Source organism: Lepidochelys kempii, chromosome 2 (assembly GCF_965140285.1).
Source record: "Lepidochelys kempii isolate rLepKem1 chromosome 2, rLepKem1.hap1, whole genome shotgun sequence".
Lineage (NCBI taxonomy): Eukaryota > Metazoa > Chordata > Testudines > Cheloniidae > Lepidochelys > Lepidochelys kempii.
The window spans coordinates 45,859,323-45,884,076 of NC_136381.1; the positions used below are offsets into that span (position 1 = coordinate 45,859,323).

Here is a 24,754-nt window from a genome sequence, read left to right on the forward strand (position 1 = left end):
ATATTTGATTTTAATTTACAACAGAATACAAAGTGTATAGTGCTCACTTTATTTTTTTATTACAAATATTTGCACTGTAAAAATGATAAAAGAAATAGTATTTTTCAATTCACCTCATACAAGTACTGTAGTGCAAACTCTATCGTGAAAGTGCAATTTACAAATGTAGATTTTGTTACATAACTGCATTCAAAAACAAAATGATGTAAAACTTCAGACCCAAGAAATCCACTCAGTCCTACTTCTTGTTCAGACAATCACTAAAACAAACAAGTTTGTTTACATTTACGGGAAATAATACTGCCAGCTTCTTATTTACAATGTCACCTGAACATGAGAACAGGTATTCGCATGGCATTGTTGTAGCTGGCATTGTTAGGTATTTACATGCCAGGTCTCCTAAACATCCATATGCCCCTTCATGCTTTGGCCACCGTTCCGGAGGACACTGAAAACAAGAAGCAGACAGCATTATCTCCTGAAAAGGTAATTAAACTTGTTTGTCTGTGTGACTGACTGAACAAGAAGTAAGACTGAGTGGACTTTTAGGCTCTAAAGTTTTACATTATTTTCACTTGAGTGCATTAAATGTTTATTATAGAAACTGTATGGCCTAATATACAATGGAAAGAGACTAAAAGAAACAACACTTTCATTCAGGGCTTTACATACAATAGGCCTGAGGTTTAACTCTGTAGAAAGTTTTTCTAGATTACCAAAATACCGTTTTGTGTGTCCAAATCTGAGAGAGATATTTCACAATGGTAGCAAATTGTAGTGAGATGTCTCCCTATCTGTCACAATTTGTTACCCCTACATCAGAGGATTGGGAAAGATGAGAGATAGTAAATTGTGACAGATGGATCCCCACCCATCACCACTTACTATCCCTGGACTAGATAATGGGAAAGGGAGAGGCTGCAAGTTGTGACAGGCCAGTAAAAGAACACCTAGATGTCAGTAACTGCTACCACTAGCAAACTGTGCCAATAGCAGTTTGTAACTACGCTGGGCAGGGATCCCCTCACCGTGCAGACAGTGGCAGGACCCAGCCCCATCCCAGACCTTGGAGACCCCTCACATGACCATGGGAACAGCCACAGTGCAATGCTATGGATGTGGCCAGGGAAGCACTAGTGGGGGGCTCAGGAGGAGCCCCCACCTCCCAAAGGAAAAGGGTGCATCTGGGGGAGCAGCAGAGCCTAGTAGTCAGTGCCCTCTACCACATCTAAGCAAACCAAACACAGGAACAGCATAACAATGTGCAGTACTAGCCACGCTGGCTACTACTGAAGATAGTGTAAGGAGTTGCAGTGTTAAGGGGAAGGTGAGGGATGTGCGGCTGTGACATGGTGGTCTGGTGCTGTATGGAGTTACCTTAATGACAAGTTAAGCAGAAGAGACTTGCTGAGCCAGTAAGTGAAGTGCACATGCCACCCTGGACATTTAAAGCCATACTGACCAATGTTTTCAAATTACTGTAATTTTCCCAATATTCCCAAATGCAAACCTCACCCCCTCCAGTCCCATAACATCCCCACTGCCCTCCAATACCTCCACTGCCATCCACAGTTGTTAACTTTCACATGGTAAATAAGCACCCCGACTTTCACAATAAACCAAAAATCAAGCTAATTTCATTTCAAAACAAGGTCAAAACAGGCCAATCCCTAAGAACCCCAACACTCTATGTGACTAGATCCCCCCAGCGTGCCGTCTGGGACTGTGGTGAGCCCTCTGTCCACCCCTGATTCTCTTCCCCCGCCTCTTGCCCCTGCTTGCCACGAGCCAATCAAAAAAAGAAGCAACAAGCCAAACAAGCTACAAGCCACAAACAAGCCAACAAGCAATTTACAAGCCAATTAAGCCAAAAACAAGCCCAATTTCTGTAGGTTTTTTTTTTTTTTTTTTTTTTGCAGGTTTAGCATGTCTTCTGCCATCTCTTTCCCCCACTAATACCCAGTTCAGTCTCCCTGCCCACCCTCCACACCTTGTACTCCACAGAACACTTATCAAGGAGAGCAGAGGTTAGGCCCCACACAGCAGGGCTATAATAAGCTTCCATTTGTGGAAATAGGGCTGCAACACCACCTGGGGAAGCAGAGACAAGACATTTGCTCTCAGCAGGCGGTTTGCAGAACAGAACCATGCAGGCCCACCATCTCCCTTATGCGCCAAGTCTGAGGAGAGGAACGGGCACATTATCCCCCCTGCAATACTCTCCCACTGCACCCATAGGTTGGGGGAGAAAGGAGCATGAACTCACTGCCTGCTCCACAAACCCTCCCTGCTGCAGAGTCCTGGGGTAAAAGGGGCTGTTCCTTGCTCCCTGCTGCAGCCACAGCCTGTGGAAAATGGGGCATGGCTGGTATGTCAAGGTCATCACCCACTCACACCCCCTGCCTCCATCTCATGCTAGCAAGACTCTGTGTTATCTCAGCTCTGCACTTCTAATCTACCCCCATCCTGCCATTAGCTGCTGAGCCTTTGGCTGACCCCGCCTCTCCCACACTCCATTGGCAGAACCAAAGCAGAGGGCAACTATCACCACCTCAAATCTTGGGCATCAACAGCCACACATGTGCATCAGTCTGTCTCAGACTATGTCTACAATGGGGGGAAAAAAACCCACAGCAGCAAGTTTAAGAGCCCAGGTAAACTGAATCAGGCTCGTGTCACAAGGCTAAAAGGCACAGACATTCCGCCACTCAGACCCACATTCCCCGTCCCACCCATTGTGACTCCGCTATACAGACTACAAACTCCTCAGGCAGATCCTGGTTGTGCAGTGTCTAAGACAATGGGGCCCTAATCTCGGCAGAGCGCTCTCAAACATAATCCAAGGCCTACACCTTGGTTAAGAACATTACAAACCCAAAGTTTATATTTGATCTGCCCCTTAAAGTACACGATGTAAAGAGAGAACATGGCTGTAATGACCAGAGCATTTTACATACCGATAGTCAAGTCACCCTATTTGCATCAAGTAACAAAGATGAACAGCAATAGGAAGCACAGGTCATTGGTAACATGCCAACAATGTAGCAAGAGGAGGTTTGGAGCCAGATAGCATTGAAATGCCTTGTTTGATGAGCTGACTGTGAATTTCATTAATGTTCTTTCTGTTCACTCTGTTTTTCAGTGATAATACCTGTAATAAAGAGATTAATGTCCCATGTTTAGTATCCCACTGACCATCTCTCCCCACTGCAGTTTTATAATCCTGTAGCCAGTTTTCAACACACATGAATGCGCAGCCTGAACCAAGTCAGCCTGAATTAATTCTGGGAAAGTTTGATATGATGTTTTATTGAAATGCTTCACTAAAGTTCAGATTTATGGCAACCCCTTCAGCCACTAATTCTGTAACTTTATCAAAAACAAAAAAATGTTTGCCTGGAAAGAACAGGAATAATCTAAAAGCACTGATTTATGCGAATGTTTACAGCTTGGCTAAACATGGCAAAAAGGGGACATGATTAGAGCCCTTCAAATCCATGGATATTCGGAAACCATTTTTGGGAACCGCGGCTCAGATGCGGCTATAAATTGCATATCCGCATAGGGTTCTAGATATAACTTTCTATGAGTATTTGAAGGGTGAAACACCAATCAGAAAGTGCAGGAATATTTTGTGGCACAAGGGACATAACTATAATAATGGGATAAAATGGAGACATTAAATATGTGAACTGAATAGCAAGAAAGATCTGCGTTGAAGTCTATAATTTTAGAAGAGTCAATGGAAATCATGGGTTTCAGAGTAACAGCCGTGTTAGTCTGTATTCGCAAAAAGAAAAGGAGTACTTGTGGCACCTTAGAGACTAACCAATTTATTTGAGCATGAGCTTTCGTGAGCTACAGCTCACTTCATCAGATGCATGCAGTTTCCACGGCATGCATCTGATGAAGTGAGCTGTAGCTCACGAAAGCTCATGCTCAAATAAATTGGTTAGTCTCTAAGGTACCACAAGTACTCCTTTTCTTAATGGAAATCATGTAAGCCATGCTTTAATATGCAGCAAAAAGTTAAAACGCAAAGTGAACCAGGGAGTTTTTGTAGTATCTAGCTGGCCACATTTCACGTAAGATGGAAAAATTCTATAATATGCTGGAGTGGATGCTACTGAAAAAGGCCATGGCAAGTACAACTGGTGACATTAAGAGATAACATTGGTTTAAAAACAGGAGAAAAATGAGCTTTTGGATCTCTATTTCTTTAATAGAGAGTTGTCTTCTTGAATGGAACTTGTGGTTGACTAAGACATGACGATGTTGTAGGATCATGACAAACGTGAAAATCATTAAGTTCACTAGTTTCAGAGGGAACAGGAAGTACTGCAGAGAAATTCTGTGATAGATAATCTATTTCAGGACAAACTGATAAGTGGAAATCTTATCCAATTCAATAAATACAAATAAGTTTCTAACTTCTTAATTCAAGGCCCATACAGCATAAGCAAAGGTCCTTTGCTCACTATAATTAAATATTCTTTTGCTTTGTACAAGTTGAAAACATCTTAAATTGGACAAATTGTTGGATACAGACATATTCCAGAATTCCAATATCATCTTTTTCCCCTTTCAATTAGTGACCCAGGAATAAATTCTGATGAAGCCTCAATTAACTGACCATTATTCAGCTACATAAATCAGCAAGTGCACTGCCTAATACATCAATTTTAGGTAACACTAAAAACAGTATATTATTGTATTATGGTGAAAATCTTTATGGCATTAAAGGAGATTTCTATATTAACTCTCTCTCACTAATGCATCCATTTCAAGTAACAGGCATTGCAAAAAAAGTCTGACTCCTGCAATCAAGACATCAATTGGGTTCATCCAGTTATTACAATAAATACCAAACGAATAAAGATTGCCAAATGATGTTATACCTGGTTAACACTTGTTTTGCCTGGCAAGCTCCACGCTGTGAAATTCATAATCAAACATTCTTTATGTGGGAAGACTGACTATAAAACAAATAAATATGGCATTTGTAAAGTCCTCATTTGCATCTCTTTCACAAGACCACAAAGTGCTTTCATTAAATGACCCACAGAAGAAAAATAGTTGGGTTTGTGTCTTACTTTTTTGAGATATATAAAGAAGGTATGAAGAAATACCAGGAATGTAAATTTGTTTTCTGGTTTTACTGTACAATTCAGATTTCTTGGATGTGGACTATAAACTCTCTCAGCCCTCAGCTGAGGGGCAGCACTGTTACATCTTTAACAACTGCATTTTTCCCTAACTGTTTATGCAGCCAGTTAAAAAAAATCAGTGTAAAAAAGTTTTAAACAGTCGATATAAAAAAATAATTTCCTGGTATTAGCAGGCTTTCCTTATATATTTCAGTCTTCTCTGTGTGTCATAAAGAAGCAAAACAGACAATGCAAACCCAAATTTCTTTGCAGGTCATCTTTAAAGTTACTTACAAGAATTAAGTGATCACAATTTTTACAACTGTTTGCAAATGGCTATATAAGGCAGCGTCTACACTACAGGGACTATAGTGGCGTAACTACAGCACCATAGTTTTGCCGGTATAACCCCATAACATAGATGTAACCTACGACAGAAGAGTTTTCTCCATTGCTGTAAGAACACCATCTCCCCGAACGACGTAAGTAGGTTGATGGAAGCATTCTTCCAGCGATCTAGCTACATCTACACCAGGGATCAGGTCAGGATGGCTATGGTGCTCAAGAGTGTGGATTTTTCACACTGCTGAGCACCATAACTACATTGACCTAAATTTAAGTACAGACCACACCTGAGTATTGTTAACGGCATTCCAAACTGCAGATCTGATGGAATGGCAGTACTATAAACAGTATGTTTGGATTAGTTCACTAAGTCTTCATCTGAAATGACAACATTGTAAAGAAAAATAAATTACAAAGGAACGAAAAGTTGAATGTCCCCTGTTCTACAGGTGGGACTAAGTGGACCGGCAGTCCCATTATCAATTCTCACCCCTGTTCTGTCATCTATGGCCATAAGCAGAAATGCCAGTGGCAGAAGACAAGGCAGTTTTCGAAACCTGATTAAAAAATTAAGAGGAGAATCCATAAAAACAGAAGTTAGGTTTGCGAAGTTTTGAGTCAGATAAGGATAAGATATTCAGCATCACTGGCTTTGCCTCTGGCTCTTATGTAACTAAAGTATTAGGAGGGTCCTTACTATTGTTTAACTATGTTTTAGCTATGCCTTGTTGGGACTATTAAAGCAGTATCTTTACGGTCATTCCAGTCTAGAATATTATTTAACAGTCATTTAAATGCCTTAATAAAATCTCCATGATCACCACAATCTACTTGAAATGACCTATAAGAGCCTGCAAATCATGTCAATTCTTCAGTAGAAATGCACAGAAGCAGGAAATTAAAAAAAAACCCACAAGCTACCTGAAACATATACTATTGATCTTTTCACTGTGGCAGAGTATGCTATGTAAACCAAAATACACAAACTATGCAAGTTACTCTGGCTTACACAGCCAACATTTTATAGAATATTTTCTAAAACATGATCTAAATCAGCAAAGTCTAGGTACTGTTTTAAACTGCTATTTCTAATACGTAGCCAAATCTTTTGTCTCTCTTAAAAGTTCCTTCCCGTTACTTTTGTTTTCCAGTCTGCTTGGGAACCGTCCACAGATGAAGAGCCCAAAGTGTCAAGCGGCATCCATTATCCATGTGGACTTATGACTTGTATACTAGCTACCATTTTCTGGAGCAGTGTCTGTTAGCAGTTTTACAGAATTATAATGCTCTCCTAATCCATATGCATGTCTCATATACCTAAAATCAAAACAAAAAAGCCATTTAAAAAAATTAATATTTAACTAAAATTAAAACATACATAATACACATGTATACACATACCTACTTTCTACTCTCAAATAGTTTAAAGACATTCAATTAAAGTTAAAGACAGCATGGAAAAATGTATTATCCTGGAAACCATGGAAGTTTGACTGCATGTTTTCATGAGGAAGGAGTGTTTCTTTAGTTTTGCTAATAATGATAAAACCTACACATCATTAATGGAGCTTTTATATAAAATAATACGTTAAATCCATTTATAATTGTGACTAAAATAGCTTTTCTTGAATAACTGAAGGCTGCTAATGAATCAGTCAACTGACAGAAAAGTGACAGACGTCTAAGTTCCCTCTAAGCTGTGTAGCTGCACAGCTGCCTATTAAGCCTTGCACAGGGGCTCAGGGCTGCAGTGGGGAGATGCGCCCCTCCCCACCGGCCCAAACATGGACTTGCAGTAGCGGGGAGAGGCACCCTTCCCCGCCGGCCCCAGTACGGACTTGCCGTGGCCGGGGGAGAGGTGTACCTCTCCGCCAGCCCCAGCATCGACCTGCCCTGGACTTGCTGCAGCCAGGGGAGAGGAGCCCCTCCCTCGGCCCCAAGCTGCTGTGGCGAGAGAGGGCTGGTGGGAGCCTGCACCCCGAGGCAGCCTGCACCCCAAACCTGTCATCCCCGGCCCTACCCCAGAACCCACACCTCCCGCATCCCAACCCTCTGCCCAGCCCTGAGCCCCCTCCCACATCCCAACCCTCTCCTCTCCAGCCCCAATCCAGAGCCCTCCCCCCCACACCCCAGCCCTGAGCCCCCTCCCACACCTCAAACTCCTTGGCCCCACCCCCATCACATGAATTTTGTTATGTGCACCAATATGAAGGTGATGTGTCACACATCACCTACATATTGGTGCACATAACATTCATTCTGCACATGGATGTAAAAAATTAGAGGGAACACTGACAATAAGCTTCTTTAGTTTCCTAACCTGATTTATTGATGGCTATTTTGCATTTTCAAGCCAACTCATTCTGTAACATTCTCTAGTCAGACAAGCTAGATGAAGTTTTGCAATCACTTACTATCAGTCCTTAAATACTCTCCTGTGGGAAAAACAAGATTAAAAAATAGGAATAAAAATATCTACTTACACTAGTATTAATGGTTTGCTTGAATATTCTTCACCAACAATGATGGGAGGAGAATCCATTTGCACTACTTCAATTGGTTTTTGCAAAATATGTGATAGAGCCCTTAGCTTTAAGACAGGAAAACAATATACTGAGAAGTATAATTAAATACCATGAAAAACACTTAGTTCTAACACACATACCATTAGGTCAGTTTAAGCCTGAAATTTAGGGGTTTTTTTAGAAGTGAGATTTTACAAAAATCTTCCTGTGGTTAGTTTTTAAATTCCTACGAAAAGTTTCTATGAACCATCTCCTGCTTTGTTGATAAAAGCAATGCAGCACAGTGCTAGTTCTCAAGAACTTGAGAGAGCAACTAGTCTATTTTCAATGCTGAAGGGGAATGAAATGCAAAAACAGAGCAGAAGTGCTAAAAAGTTTTTTATTTCAGTATTAATTATAAATCTCACTAACTACACTTTGCTGTACGATAGCTTGCTGTGCTGTGAAGTATGTTGACCCTGTTTAAACAAAGAAAATAAAACCAACTTTCTGTCTCTATTTTTTATTCTTTCCCTCCACGTTGTCAACCATCATATGTAGAACAGGTGTTTCTAAAGTTTTAAAGACTTAAGCTGCTGCGAGCAATACAAACACAGACAAAACTGGTAATGCTCTGAGAAAATATATGACCACAATGTAAAGTTTGTCAAGAGGTTAAAAAGGGGAATAATGATACTTACTTACTTTCTTTGTAAAATGCTTTGACATATACTGATAAAACACACTATATAAGAGTAGGTATTGTTATATTTCTTTACAACCATGCTTGATTAGGCCTCCAGAAATTTCTCTATTACAGAAAATCCCCTTCTTTGAACTGGAGAAGGGGCATTTCTAAGAATTTGCATCTAAAAATCCATTAGTTTTCAATCACTTCAGAGTTTCATCAACAAAAATAAACAGTACCATACTTACTTCCAGCTGACCACCCCATGCAGCTGTGTTGACTATATCATCACAGTACTTTTCAAACTCCCCTGCAGGAAAAAAATAAATGGAGTAAACCTCTCAGTAAATCTCTTTCCTGGATGTGGGTGGGTGAGGAAGATATTGATGGGATAAATTAAAAATAAATTTTGGCCTGGAAAAGTAGAACACAATGTAGGGGAATAAGAATATGTAACTGTGGGGAAAGAGAAAACAAATAGCAAACAGACACCTACGACAAAGGAAGAAGTATAGTATGATCTCTTGTTGACAAGAAAAGAGGGAAAAGGAGAGCAAAGACAGGAAAGATAATGTAATAAAAATACAGGAAACAGCAAGTTATATTTTAAGTACTTCTTGAATACATTTTATGGACAATATAATCTAATTAAATATTGTACCCAATAAGTGGTACATAATAGCTTTAAACTGCAGGAGTCATAGCTTTGGGACACAGCATGCAGTGGAAGTATCTTTCTATCTAATTAGTAGGCTTGGCTCTTGTGCAATATAGATGTCAGATAAATTTTTCAGGTCCTGTAACTAGCTGCAGTTCTACTATGTTTTTCTCCAGACTGACTTTTATTTTTCAGTAAACTGAAATATTTAGAATCCAGAGAACATTCCCTTCTATGCATGTCTCCAGAAGACAGTTTTAAGGCAATCCCCAATCTTACTTGCAAGTAAGATCTGTGCTCTTATAAATTAAAAGAATAAAATTAGCTGACCTCTTCATAAAAAACACTAATAAATATGTTCTGGGTGAAGAATAAACTGAACAAAATTACACACTGCAAGACAAAAAGCATTTCTTGGAGAAATCACCCGTCTCAACAATGAAAGAAAATCAGTTTGGATTTCAAAAAGGCTATCACGGTTAAAGATTTAATGAGGCAAACTGAAGGTTTATCTATTTTGATACCCAGGAAATAAACCTACCAATAAAATCATAGAATCATAGACTTTAAGGTCAGAAGGGACCATTGTGATCGTCTAGTCCGACCTCCTGTACAACGCAAGCCACAGAATCTCACCCACCCTCTCCTGTAACAAACCTCTAACCTATGTCTGAGCTACTGAAGTCCTCAAATCATGGTTTAAAGACTTCGAGATGCAGAGAATCCTCCAGCAAGTGACCCGTGCCCCACGCTGCAGAGGAAGGCGAAAAACCCCCCAGGGCCTCTGCCAATCTGCCCTGGAGGAAAATTCTTTCCCGACCCCAAATATGGTGATCAGCTAAACCCTGAGCATGTGGGCAAGACTCACCAGCCAGACACCCAGGAAAGAATTCTCTGTAGTAACTCAGATCCCACCCCATCTAACATCCCATCCATCACAGGCCATTGGGCATATCTACCACTAATAGTTGAAGATCAATTAATTGCCAAATTAGGCTATCCCATCATATCATCCCTTCCATAAACTTATCAAGTTTAGTCTTGAAGCCAGATAGGTCTTTTGCCCTCACTGCTTCCCTTGGAAGGCTGTTCCAGAACTTCACTCCTCTGATAGTTAGAAACCTTTGTCTAATTTCAAGTCTAAACTTCCTGATGGCCAGTTTATATCCATTTGTTCTTGTCTCCACACTGGTACTGAGCTTAAATAATTCTTCTCCCTCCATGGTATTTGTCCCTCGGATATATTTATAGAGAGCAATCATATCTCCCCTCAGCCTTCTTTTGGTTAGGCTAAACAAGCCAAGCTCTTTGAGTCTCCTTTCATAAGACAGGTTTTCCATTCCTCGGATCATCCTAGTAGCCCTTCTCTGTACCTGTTCCAGTTTGAATTCATCTTTCTTAAACATGGGAGACCAGAACTGCACACAATATTCCAGATGAGGTCTCACCAGTGCCTTGTATAATGGTACTAACACCTCCTTATCTCTACTGGAAATACCTCGCCTGATGCATCCCAAGACTGCATTAGCTTTTTTCACGGCCATATCACATTGGCGGCTCAGTCATCCTGTGATCAACCAATACTCCGAGGTCCTTCTCCTCCTCTGTTACTTCCAAATGATGCGTCCCCAGTTTATAACAAAAATTCTTGTTATTAATCCCTAAATGCATGACCTTGCACTTTTCACTATTAAATTTCATCATATTACTATTACTCCAGTTTAGAAGGTCATCCAGATCTTCCTGTATGATATCCTGGTCCTTCTCTGTATTGGCAATACCTCCCAGCTTTGTGTCATCCACAAACTTTATTGGCACATTCCCGCTTTTTGTGCCAAGGTCAGTAATAAAAAGATTAAATAAGATTGGTCCCGAAACCAGTCCCTGAAGAACTCCACTAGTAACCTCCTTCCAGCCTGACAGTTCACCTTTTAATGTGACCCATTGTAATCTCCCCTTTAACCAGTTTCTTTTCCACCTTTCAATTTTCATATTGATCCCCATCTTTTCTAATTTAGCTAATAATTCCCCACGTGGAACTGTATTAAATGCCTTACTGAAATAGAGGTAAATTAGATCCACTGCGTTTCCTTTGTCTAAAAAATCTGTTACCTTCTCAAAGAAGGATATCAGGTTGGTTTGACATGATCTACCTTTTGTAAAACCATGTTGTATTTTGTCCCAATTACCATTGACTTCAAAATAGAAAGGTAATTTAAATTTAAGAAAGGAAGTTTAGCCTAAGACAAGACAAGATAGAGCCGGCCAGAAGTGCTACTGTGCTGCTAACAACACTGCAGCAGTACCTGTAACACTGTCTCTCTCTCAGGGAGCTAATATGAAGAGGCAGGGAATATGAGGATGCTAGCATCACAAGAGGTGAACATGAAGACTAGCTAATTTTCACAATACTGTTCTAATACTCAGCTCTACGGTACATGTGGTAACTATGTGAATAACACTTGACTCTGGACTCTCTAACGGCCATGTTAATAGGAACAGCAAAACATACCACACTTTCCTTTATCATGGTTCCACGGAAGCTTAAGCTTTAATTGAAAAAAATTTTGTAGAGTGATTTTTTGGGCTATTGAAACATGCTTAAAGGCTCCCTTCTGCTAAATGCCTATTCTTGATACAGGATATGAACAGTACCACTGAGCATCTTTAAAGAAAGAGCTATTTTGCTTTTGAGGCATAGATGGACTTGAAAGCCATTGTCCAACTAAATCTTCTTCATTATTTCATGCCAAGGTCAATTTACAATGTACGTCTCCCAGACAGCTTAATCAAAGGCATATTTTTTTCCAAAACAAAATTCAACAGAGAGAATAGTAACATTGATCCCTGCAGGATTTCAACTGTAAACAAGATTATCCTTATGTTAGAGGTCCTATCTACATTACAATTTCAGCTCACTCATGGAACACGATTACCGCACCATTGTTACCTGGTCAAGGTGTAACAGAGTTCCATTTTATATCATAGATGAGGTTAACTGTGTTACATAACCAGGCTGAAGTTACCTTTCCTACATGTAGACAAACATCTTCAAGACATTTGCTTAGTTACAGAGGACATTACGATCCTGTCTACACTACCAAACAGAAGTATGACATACAGATCAGTGGACACCCATGCTGTAACTGGTCACAAGTCAGCTATAACTAATACTGATAAGCTCCAGAACTACTGGTAACATTTGTAAAAAGACACTTTTTAAGAACCATTTATTAAACTATAATTCTTACCTCGGCTATACATGTCTCCCGTGTTGGGATTTGTTAGAAACGGCAGGAAATCATCAACATGACTTTGCATATACTCTGCAGTTTGACTTCTCAGAGTTGCAACAGTCCAGGAGTTTTGCTGATTCTTGAGCTGGTCTTCAATAGCTCGGTACATGCAGTGGCCATCTGATGGAATCTGTTTCATCTCTAACTGCCTTGTTGCCAATATCTGGGTAAGCCTTTGACTTTCAAGATGTCTGGCTCCTGTTAAATTTTCTATCTCAGCTTCAGCTATCCTTTCTTCTCTTTCCTTCTCCAATGCAGCTTTCTTTTCCTTGGATGGAAAACACAATAAAGAATGCTACAAGAGGATGTTCATTTCAAATGAAAGTTATATGAAAAATAATGTTCAAGCTTACAAGAGGTCCCAAGTGTCTGTGCAACTGTTGGTTTGCTGCTCAGATCTATGAAATTCAGAATTTTGTTGCTCAGATTTAGGTCTGTGTGTTCATTACCACTGTGCCACCGAAGGAAGGTCAGAATCTTTCCAGTTAATAAATATACTGAAATTCACCCTTTAGGAAATAATAACCTTTGTATAGTATATTAGCAAATTAGACTAACATTTTCCAAGTTGGTGCCTAAAGTTAAGTGTCTAAATCCAAAAACAGCTAATCTCTTGTTTATATAGGTGCCTAACTTTAGGCATACATTTGAAAATTATGGCCTATGAGTTTATCTTGAAGCCATGCTATACTGAAGCATCATATGGATATGAGTCAACAGTGTGCCATTGTTGCCAAGAAGGCCAATGGCATTTTGGGATGTATAAGTAGGGGCATTGCCAGCAGATCGAGGGATGTGATCATTCACCTCTCTTGGACATTGGGTGAGGCCTCATCTGGAGTACTGTGTCCAGTTTTGGGCCCCACACTACAAGAAGGATGTGGAAAAACTGGAAAACTTCCAGCGGAGGGCAACAAAAATGATTAGGGGACTGGAACACATGACTTATGAGGAGAGGCTGAGGGAACTGGGATTGTTTAGTCTGCAGAAGAGAAGAATGAGGGGGGATTTGATAGCTGCTTTCAACTACCTGAAAGGGGGTTCCAAAGAGGATGGATCTAGACTGTTCTCAATGATAGCAGATGACAGAACGAGGAGTAATGGTCTCAAGTTGCAGTGGGGGAGGTTTAGGTTGGATATTAGGGAAAACTTTTTCACTAGGAGGGTGGTGAAATGCTAGAGTGTGTTACCTAGGGAGGTGGCGGAATCTCCTTCCTTAGAAGTTTTTAAGGTCAGGCTTGACAAAGCCCTGGCTGGGATGATTTAGTTGGGGATCGGTCCTGCTTTGAGCAGGGGGTTGGACTAGATGACCTCCTGAGGTCCCTTCCAACCCTGATATTCTATGATTCTACGATCAGTTCATGAAGCCAAATTGCAGGAACATAAGAATTTTGTAGAGCAAATACTGTGAGACACATTGCCTGTTTCACTTTGTTTCACTAGAGGACTTATTTTTGTGTGTGGTATTTCCAAGATTTTCATTTTACCATCTGATCTCAAGTTAAGTGGGCTCAGAAGTTAGTACTTTGATGGAAGACCTTCAGAAGAACTGCAGAAAGAAGCACTGGCAATTCAGTAGATAGCACTCTCCTAAGTCATTCATCTTTTGGAAGAGTTATAAAATGGGAGCTCTGAATACCTGTAGTCCTTAAAAATCTCAAAATATCTTTTGTGTGAAAAGAAAGATGGATAAACTTCAGTGTCCTGGCCAATTCCAGCTGAGATAATATACTGGCTACCCAAGTGTTGCCTCTGCATATTCATTCTTGTGGGGTACTTCCTTTTCTCAGAACTACTGAGCTTTAAGAACCATGCAGGTAACCTACCAATTAGAGTTGGCTAAAACTCAGGAATTCTGGTTTGTGGGAAATTTTGATATTTAGTTTCATTCCAAATCAGAATGAAACAAAATTTTTCGAAGTTTCCCACAAATCAGAAATTCTGAAAAATTTCATTTCGGAAACATCAAAATGTGGTGTTTCTGAAATAGAGTCTGTTCACTGGGACTCTGGCAAGTTGAAACTGACAAGAATTGTTCATTTCAGTCAGCAGCTGCCAACTGGCTCCCATGACCCCACTGAGGAGTCATCAGCTGGATTTCCCAGGACTTCCAGGCTCCCTACTGCAGAACCAGAAGCTGAGAAGCCCAGAGAGTCCTGGCTCAAGTAGAAGCTCTCAGGGCTTCCTTGTTCTCTGCAACAGACCAGAGTACAGATTGGCTAGAGCCAGGGCTTCCAGGCTTCTAGCTCCATGGTAGTAAGACTGGGAGCCCTGATGGTCCTCAGGGTTTCCAGACTCCTGGCTCCAACATAGGGACCCTGGAAGCTTTGGCATGGCATAGCTGCCCTGGAACCACTGCCCCTGGATGTGCTGGGGTCCCTGACAGAGATGCCCTTAAATCACAAACCCTAGAATACTGGGGTCCCCGAGCAGCCTGCCAGGAAACCAACTTGTGGTTCAATTAAAGTTTGCCAAATCCAAGATGGGTTTCTTGAATTAGCATTTTCTGATGGGAATTTTCTGACAAAAGTTTCAAGCAGCTCTACCACCAAAGCTGTGTTAGACTTGGTAGAGCCCATTGGGAAGATGCCTGCATTTCTTTAGAGATTTAAGTAAACTTAATGGAACTAGCAGATGTTGAGCCTAGACATAAGTTAGTAAATGTATACTCTGGTGTGAAAACGCCAGCACTTCTTCGCAGAAAATATTGAAACTGGTGTCATACCCGCCTTTTCTGTGCTTTTGATATTCGAGGTTGCTGTATCTGTTGCTCTCTTTCCTCAAGCTGAAAACTTGCAATACTATCAGCCAGAGAATCTAGCTAGAGGGAAACAAAATTTTAAACATTTTAGTTAATATGAGTGAGAATGGAGAATTACAACAGATCCTTGGAAATGTCTCTTAAATACGTTTCAGTCAATACCAGGTTACACTTTTAAATATTGAACAGTATTATCAACGTTTAAAATATTTTAAGAGAAACCATTTTAGCTTACTTTTATTTGTAGGAAGGCAGCCAATACTTTATTCTATTATCTATTAACTTACCATATTTACTCCTTGACCTAGACACCCTCCCCCCCAACCTTTTATTCTTTACTATCAGGAATGTTAAGCCAATCCACTTAAGAACACTTTGATTGAGAACCATATAGCATAATGTGTAGTGAAAATTACACTAAAGACAACCTCCAACAGTAGACTCAGTCTTAAGGCATAAATGGAGCCTTTACCTGATCACCTGAACTGCAAACCTTAAAATCCAATATCATAAAACTTTAGAATTTGAGACAGTTAGTCAACATAATTAAATCTGCCAAATGTCACAAAAAGATAAGGTTACAAGTTATGCATCCAACTTTCCTGAATGTTAACCATGCGATCCAACAGTCTCTTAAGACTCTTTTAAATAAAATCTCATCATTAGGACATATTAGGCCAGATGGAACTGTAATGTTTTTGCCACACTTTGCAAGGTCCTCTGAACTGAGCTAATTCCCTGTATATATTAAAAGGTGCGGGCTTTACCTTCTCTCTACAGCCCTAGCTCATTTACTGCACAATTGCTAAATTTTTCAGTATTGTATGCAGTGTTGTGGTAGCCATGCTGGTCCCAGGATATTAGAGAGACAAGGTGAGTGAGGTATTATTGGACCAATAACCGGCAGGGGAGACAGCAGGCTGACTGACCTATCCTTAGGTAGTGCGGGAGGAGGACACCCTTCCCCCCACATCAGCCTCCAACTCAGACATGACAAACTCGCAAAAAAAATGCAAAAATTGGGCTTGTTTTTGGCTAATTGGCTTGCGAGTTGCTTGTTGGCTATTTTTGGCTTGTAGCTTGTTGCTTTTTTTTTTTTTTTGGATCGGCTCTTGGCAAGCAAGGGCAAGGGGGACAAGCAGGGGGGGAAAGAGTCAGGAGGGCACAGTGGGCCCACCACAGTCCCAGACTACATGCCAGGGGAATCTAGTCACATAGAGAGTTGGGGTTCTTAGGGATTGGCCTGCTTTGGCCTTGTTTTGAAATGGAATTAGCTTGATTTTTGCTTATTGTGAAAGTCGGGGGGTTTATTTACCATGTGAAAGCTGGCAACTGTGCATCCCGCTCTGCTCTGCACAGCAGTCTCTCCTGAAGCAGCCCACTCTGGCTGCCTATGGTTCTGCGATTCCCTCCAAATTCTCCCACAGCCTCCTCACTTACTGCGAGCAGCATCCTGAGCAGCTCTGTGAGCTCTCAGTGCTGAGGAATGTCAAAGTAGCACAGCAGTCTCACACACACACACACACTCCCTACAGCAGCAGTCTGCCTGCCCCTGTGTTCCTAGTGAAGGGCAGAACAGGAGCATTCCACATTAATGATTTGCTCTCTGTTCCCCAAAAGGAGCATGCTCATCTGTCAGATACTTCCAGGAGCTTTGAAAGGAAGGGAGGTGTGCATGCCTGCAGGGCAGCAGAGATCAAAACAGTGAGTCCAGAGGTCATGGCAGGCATTGTGGGATACTGGTGGAAGCCAGTTATGTTGACAAAACCAACAGCAGTGTCTACACTGATGTTTTTTCGCTTTAATTTTGCCACAAAAGCTTTATGCCTCTCATTAAGGTGGTTTTGTTTTGTCAGCAAAACAGCATAGTTTTGCCGCCAAAAATAGCTTTGTAGAGCATACACTACTCCTGTTTTGTCAGCAAAAGACAGCTTTTAATGATAAAACTTTGTCGTGTAGACAAGGCCTTCACATCCACTACTTTTATTTCCCTCTTCTGGCATTCAAAAAATGGGATAAGGCCTTCTGCAGGTTCTTATCCATGAGTGGATGGGGCAATTAACAAGACTTATCTTACAATGGCCCACTTAATTTTTGATAGTCCTTCTGGTTGCGGGTGATGATTCCCATGCCTGGGTTCACACTTCAGATCAGCGACACTGCTATGGGTACCCGCATGGCCTCACAGCATGCCAACATTTTTATGGCTGACTTAGAACAACATTTCCTCAGCTCTCGTCCCCTAACATCCCTACTTTACTTGCGCTATATTGATGACATCTTCATCATCTGGACCCATGGAAAAGAAGCCCTTGAGGAATTCCACCATGATTTCAACAATTTCCATCCCACCATCAACCTCAGCCTGGACCAGTCCACACAAGAGATCCATTTCCTGGACACTACAGTGCTAATAAACGATGGTCACATAAACACACCCTATACTGGAAACCTACTGACCGCTATTCCTACCTACATGCCTCCAGCTTTCACCCTGACCACACCACACGATCCATTGCCTACAGCCAAGCTCTGCGATACAACCGCACTTGCTCCAACCCCTCAGACAGAGACAAACACCTACAAGATCTCTATCAAGCATTCTTACAACTACAATACCCACCTGCAGAAGTGAAGAAACAGATTGATAGAGCCAGAAGAGTTCCCAGAAGTCACCTACTACAGGACAGGCCTAACAAAGAAAATAACAGAACGCCACTAGCCGTCACCTTCAGCCCCCAACTAAAACCCCTCCAACGCATTATCAAGGATCTACAACCTATCCTGAAGGACGACCCAACACTCTCACAAATCTTGGGAAACAGGCCAGTCCTTGCCTACAGACAGCCCCCCAAACTGAAGCGAATACTCACCAGCAACCACATACCACACAACAGAACCACTAACCCAGGAACCTATCCTTGCAACAAAGCCCGTTGCCAACTGTGCCCACATATCTATTCAGGGGACACCATCACAGGGCCTAATAACATCAGCCACACTATCAGAGACTCGTTCACCTGCACATCTAACAACGTGATATATGCCATCATGTGCCAGCAATGCCCCTCTGCCATGTACACTGGGCAAACTGGACAGGCTCTACGTAAAAGAATAAATGGACACAAATCAGATGTCAAGAATTATAACATTCATAAACCAGTCGGAGAACACTTCAATCTCTCTGGTCACTTGATTTCTGATCTCAAAGTGACTATCCTTCAACAAAAAAACTTCGAAAACAGACTCCAATGAGAGACTGCTGAATTGGAATTAATTTGCAAATTGGATACAATTAACTTAGGCTTGAATAGAGACTGGGAATGGTTGATTCATTATAAAAAGTAACCTATTTCCCCTTGTTTATTCCTCCCCCCCACTGTTCCTCAGACGTTCTTGTTAAACCCTGGATTTGTGCTGGAAATGGCACCTTGATTATCATACACATTGTAAAGAGAGTGATCACTTTAGATAAGCTATTACCAGCAGGAGAGTGGGGTGGGGGGAGAGAAAACCTTTTGTAGTGATAAACATCCATTTTTTTCCTGGTCTGTGTGTATAAAAACCATCTTCTGTATTTTCCACAGTATGCATCCGATGAAGTGAGCTGTAGCTCACAAAAGCTTATGCTCAAATAAATTGGTTAGTCTCTAAGGTGCCATAAGTACTCCTTTTCTTTTTGCGAATACAGACTAACACGGCGGTTACTCTGAAACATTCAGAGCAAACATTTTCAAAGTCATAAAGCAAAACTTACATATTTCCTTATAGCATGGAATACGGTCATTACAAGTGAGATTAATGCACACAGTAACTTAGCATTTCATTGAATCTAAACACTAAATACATTCTTATAAGACTAATACTCGTTTTGAACAAAACCAACATACAGATGAGCTGCTTTGGTTTCCAGCTATGAGCTTGTCAGTTCTTAGCTAATGACACACAGCCTTGGTCAGAGCTGGCACTTGAATTACCAGCATCACAGCACCCACAGAGACTGTAAGCTCCTCAGTGCAGGACTTTGTTTTTCTACTTGATTAAAAAGTGTCACACAATTATGTAATTATTTACAGAGCACAAAGGATTGTAATTGTAGAAAGATTGCCCTACAGGTCCACATTTTTCAAAAAAATATATAATTACTTTTGAAAAGAGCAGAAGTATACCACCAGGTTGTAAAGATTATGTGACTGCAAATGTAACTGTTTTAATAGCAGAAAGGAAGTCTTTAAATAGATACAAATAAAGGTCATAAAATGGAAAAATTGATAGGATTACTCCTGGGGGAATTCTGCACCACTGCGCATGCGCAGAATTCAAGTCCCACACAGATTTTTTTTTTTCTCCACAGAGAGGTCCTACAGTTACATCTTTCACCCACCAGGGACTGCTTTAGCATCAAAACAGAGGGCAGCTGCTCCTGGGTGGGAGCAGCCTGGTACAGATAGGGCAGAGAAGAAGCTGTGTTCCTCACAGCACCCTGCCCATGGGGCCAGGTCAGGAGGCTTGGGATATTGGAGGGATTGACAGAGTGGGGCACATGGGGCTGCTGGGAGATCACAGACTGGGTTTCATAGGGCCAAGTGGGTAGGGACAGACTGGGTCGGGGGCTAAATGGGAGTGGGGGAGGGGGTGATGGGACAGATGAGGATGCGCAGGGGCAGATGTGTCCGTCGATCTGAATGAATGAGAGGGGCTAGGGGTCAGTGAGAGAGAGGCTCCCCCAAATCCCTAACAATCCCTCACACACACCCCAAATTTATCCCACCCATTCCCAACAACCCTCCAGGTTCACTCCTTCTTCCCAGGAATTACTTCCCTCTCCCTCAGCTCCTACACTACCTCTGACTCCCCTGAGCCTTTGCACTGCTTCTCAGGGGTGTAAGAAATACATGTCTGTATTGCAGTTTAAATGAATTATTACTCAAAGTTCAGTACTAATATGCCTAGTAAGAAATCTATTGGTCAAAAAACATTTCCTGAATCTTATTTGTCTGTTTTGTTACAGATGTACCTGCAGACAGATATTTTGAAATAAATTACCAAAATAATTGAAACAGACATGATTATTTTGTGTTATTTTGACAGATACAATATGAAGAATTTTGCAGAACTTGAAAATTTTGCACGCAATATTTTAATGTTTTTGGTACAGAACATATAGGACGGGGTCGGCAAACTTTTTGGCCCGAGGGCCACAGCTGGGTATGGAAATTGTATGGTGGTCCATAAATGCTCATGAAATTGGGGGTTGGGGTGTGGGCTCTGGCTGGGGGTGCGGGCTGTGGAATGGGGCCAGAAACAAGGAGTTCAGGGTGCGGGAGGGGACTCCGGGTTGGAGGTTGGGGTTGGGGGGAGGGGGAGCGAGAGCTCCGGCTGGGGGTGTGGGCTCTGGGGATGAGGAGTTGGGGGTGCAGGAAGGTACTCCCGGTTGGGACCGAGGGGTTTGCAGGGCTGGAGAGGTGCAGGCTTCTGGCGGCGCTTACCCCAAGCAGCTCCTGGAAGCAGGGGCATGTCCCCCATCTGGCTCTTATGCGGCGGCGGAGCCAGGTGGCTCTGCGTACTGCCCCGTGGCTCTGTGCGCTGCCCCATCCGCAGGCGTTACCCCTGCAGTTCCCACTGGCCATGGCTCCCGGCCAATTGGAGCTGCGGGCGTGGTGCTTGGGGCAGCGGCAGCGTGCGGAGCCCCCTGGCTGCCGCTATATGTAGGAGCCGGATGGAGGACATGCCGCTGCTTCCAGGAGCCGCGCAGAGCCACAGCATGCATGGAGTGGGGTAAGCCCTCAACCCTGCTCCCTGGCTGGAGAGTCAGAGCAGGGCAAGCCCTGGACCCTGCTCCCTGGTGGGATCTCAAGGGCCCGATTAAAATGTCTGAAGGGCTGGATGCAGCCCCCAGACCGTAGTTTGCCCACCCCGATATAGGAAGTGCTCAGAGTTCAGGCACAAATTCTTGACAAGAATCACAATACAAGAACCACATCACTGAACCTCTCACAAAAGCAGCATCAATAAACTGACACACAACTAGATTAGGTATTTAGCATGAAGACATACTATGGGAGCTAAAAGTTAAATTTTTTTTTAAAAGCAAAGACAGAAAAGAATGAGCTGCTAACACTCTTAATTGGACATATGATTTTGCTCTTAAAACTCTCTCAAAAATAATTTGTTGATATGGTTTTTTCTATAGCACTCATTACCCTCAGTATCTGAACACCACACAAGCTTTATTATCACCATAATCCTGATAGAGCGGCAGCGGGGGGCGCGACAACGACGACTGGGTTCAGACCTGAAATCTATTAATCTATGATTAAACCCTTTAATAGTTCTATCCTCAGTTACATATATATACAGTTACACAATTTCAATGAAAGCTGATTGAAGTTCATATTCGCTCCCAAAACCTTACAGACAAGACTAAACATGACTAGTACCTTATTCTGCTCAGGTAAAGTTTCCTTTAGCTGCTTCAGTTCTTCCTTGTGCTTCTGTTCCATTTCTGCCTCCAGTTTGGCAACATCATCAATCAATTGTTTTCTTCTCTTTTTGTCATTCTTAGGAACAGCATTTTTCATACCTTGAATTTTTGCTGTAGGAACACCCAGTAGAATGATCAATGGTTTACCTCTAATAAATGAAATATGCTAAATTTATTGGTGCAACTGTGATTAAAATTGGGCTATATAAATAAGGTAATCAAGATCTGACATACTAGTATGTCATAACAGTTAGGTTATGAGACTGCCTAGCATGATTACTACATTTTAAAATAGCTATACATTCTGAAAGATACAATTATCAACCCCAGGGAAAGCAAGAAAATATTCCAGCCCCATCATTATTAAAGTATTTGCTACCTGTATGGAACTCAGCCATAGCCTTCTCAAAATTATATGGGGCTAAAATTTTCCATACTTTGCCTCAGCAAACTGTTTATTTTGAAAAGCTAGTGAAAAGTCTGTAGAAATTTGTTTGCATAACTCAAATGTCTGGAACCAAAAACTCTGAATTTGGATTGTTTTACAATCTCTATTGAAGAACATAAATATTCAAGACTTATGAAAGTTAGTTCAGTATTTTTAAAATAATGAACTATGGGTCCGATTCTGAAAATACGGACCATTCAACATCACACATCTGAGAAGCCCCATTGAATCCAATCAGAACTTAAAATATGTACATGTTTGCAGGATTGGGGGTCTACAGATGGGCTCAAATCAAAACCCTGCATTCCATTACCCCCATACTTCAAGGATGCGCAAAATTAAAATTATGCAGATAGATTCAGAGCACTATAATGAGTGGGGCTGAGATTTTGAACAAATCTTGGAGTTTTGAAATCTAGATGTGAATCCTACTATCTGAGCCACTCTGTTATTAATATTTAAATGGAAATCAACTTAGAAAAATCACACATCTGTGATTTGTTTTAATATACCTATTATAACAATAAATTACTATAAATGAACAGTTTTGGTTTGTTTGGGGGTTTATTTAAGTATTGACTTTGGTCCTTTGACAGTACTTTGTGTATGGTCAGCTAGCTCGTTTCCTCTTTGGTTTGGGTGGTCTTTCACACAATATGATATGACTGTAAAAATCACTGGCAGATGTAGTACCCTATAACTCTTTTTAAATTGATTAGCTTTGCGGGAATAAGATTTTAAGATTGGCATGTTTGCAAGTGGACATTAGAACTTTTTTTGTAACTCCCTTTACCCTAGAATAGCGTAGAAGACCAGACATCCTCAGTTTCTCTTTTTTTTAAATTAAAAACAGAAATGAAGTGCAGGGGTAGCAAGCAGGGAAATTGCCTGGGTCCTGATACTTGTGGGTTTCATTGTTCATAACTGCACCAGTAGTAGTTTTTGTACCTTTTATTCAAGTTAAGTGTTGTCCATAATGCAGTAAAAAAGCTACACAGAGATATAGACTGGGAGACAAATTCCTGGGCCCTAACCCTGCCTCTCAAAATGATTCACCAAGTGGGGAAATCACTTCACCACTCTGCTTCTCTTTCTTCGTCTGTAAAAAGAATTATTTCCTACTTCCCAGAAGGGTCTTGACGTTTAGTTAACACTCATGAACTGCTTTGAAGTGCGACGTACATGCTGCACTGCTACCAGCAGAGAAAGCTAGCTCTGGCAGCAGCACAGCCTAGGGTCCCAGCACAGACGTGGTGCCCCCCACCACTGTTTCCTTCTAAGCCGTGCACGTGTGCACACGCACACAGATCCTAAACCCCACAAACACGGCAAAACACCATGCGCACAGAAATTTGCACAGAACCATAACAATCTGCACAGAAGAAATTGTTTGCGCACATGGCCTGTCAAAAATTACAGGCAACACTGCCCGCCACCCTTCCCAGGCCAGACCAGGAGCTCTCATCTGCCCTGTGGATAAATTGGAGAGAGTCCAGCGAAGGGCAACAAAAATGATTAGGGGACTGGAACACATGAGTTATGAGGAGAGGCTGAGGGAGCTGGGATTGTTTAGTCTGCAGAAGAGAAGAATGAGGGGGGATTTGATAGCTGCTTTCAACTACCTGAAAGGGGGTTCCAAAGAGGATGGCTCTAGACTGTTCTCAGTGGTAGCAGATGACAGAACGAGGAGTAATGGTCTCAAGTTGCAGTGGGGGAGGTTTAGATTGGATATTAGGAAAAACTTTTTCACTAAGAGGGTGATGAAACACTGGAATGCGTTACCTAGGGAGGTGGTAGAATCTCCTTCCTTAGAGGTTTTTAAGGTCAGGCTTGACAAAGCCCTGGCTGGGATGATTTAACTGGGAATTGGTCCTGCTTCGAGCAGGGGGTTGGACTAGATGACCTTCAGGGGTCCCTTCCAACCCTGATATTCTATGATTCTAGGATTCTCTCTGACTCCATGTCCGGCACACCCCCCCTCTTCCCCTCCACCCCCTTTCTACCGCCCCTGCCCCAACACCCCGCACACACCCCTCCGCGACTCCCGCAACCCCACGCCCTGCATTCACCCCTCCACCCCACCCGACCCCTGGGCCCTCCCTGTCCCCCCGCCCCGCACAGACAGACACCCCCGCCCCGCTGCGCCCCCACGCCCCGCACACGCGCCCCTGCCCTTGGGCCCTCCCTCTCCTCAAGCCCCGCGCCCGCCCGGACCCCACGGCCGCTCCTCGCCTTGCAGCTCCCGCTTCTCCCTGCGCTGATTCCTGACGAGCAGCTCGAAGTCGCCCGCCGCCGCCGCCGGCTCCTCCCCCCCGTGCCCCTCCATGACCCCGAGCTCGAGCCGGGCGGCGGCCCCGCACAGCGCCACACCGCGCCCCCAGGCCCCGGCACCGCACCCGACGTGAGAGGGAGACGGCCCCGCT

General features: G+C 42.3%; 1 protein-coding gene across 4 annotated transcripts; it reads right to left on the minus strand.

The window, feature by feature from the left end:
- Positions 1-33: 33 nt before the first annotated feature.
- On the minus strand, positions 34-24,754 carry OTUD6B (OTU deubiquitinase 6B). Of its 4 annotated transcripts, XR_012157135.2 has the most exons (9): positions 24,564-24,754; positions 21,840-21,994; positions 15,364-15,459; positions 12,594-12,906; positions 8,933-8,994; positions 7,976-8,082; positions 4,899-6,809; positions 2,958-3,151; positions 34-448 (listed from the first exon to the last, which is right to left on the minus strand). XR_012157135.2 is itself a non-coding variant. In XM_073330604.2 (7 exons), exons 1-7 carry the CDS (start codon positions 24,655-24,657, stop codon positions 6,725-6,727), a joined length of 912 nt encoding a protein of 303 aa, XP_073186705.1. In that variant the 5' UTR covers positions 24,658-24,754; the 3' UTR covers positions 4,350-6,724. The 4 variants fall into 4 exon arrangements, 1 of the variants encoding a protein (XP_073186705.1); XR_012157134.2 differs by having other exon boundaries at positions 34-3,151; XR_012157136.2 differs by lacking the exons at positions 34-448; positions 2,958-3,151 and having other exon boundaries at positions 4,350-4,976; positions 6,631-6,809.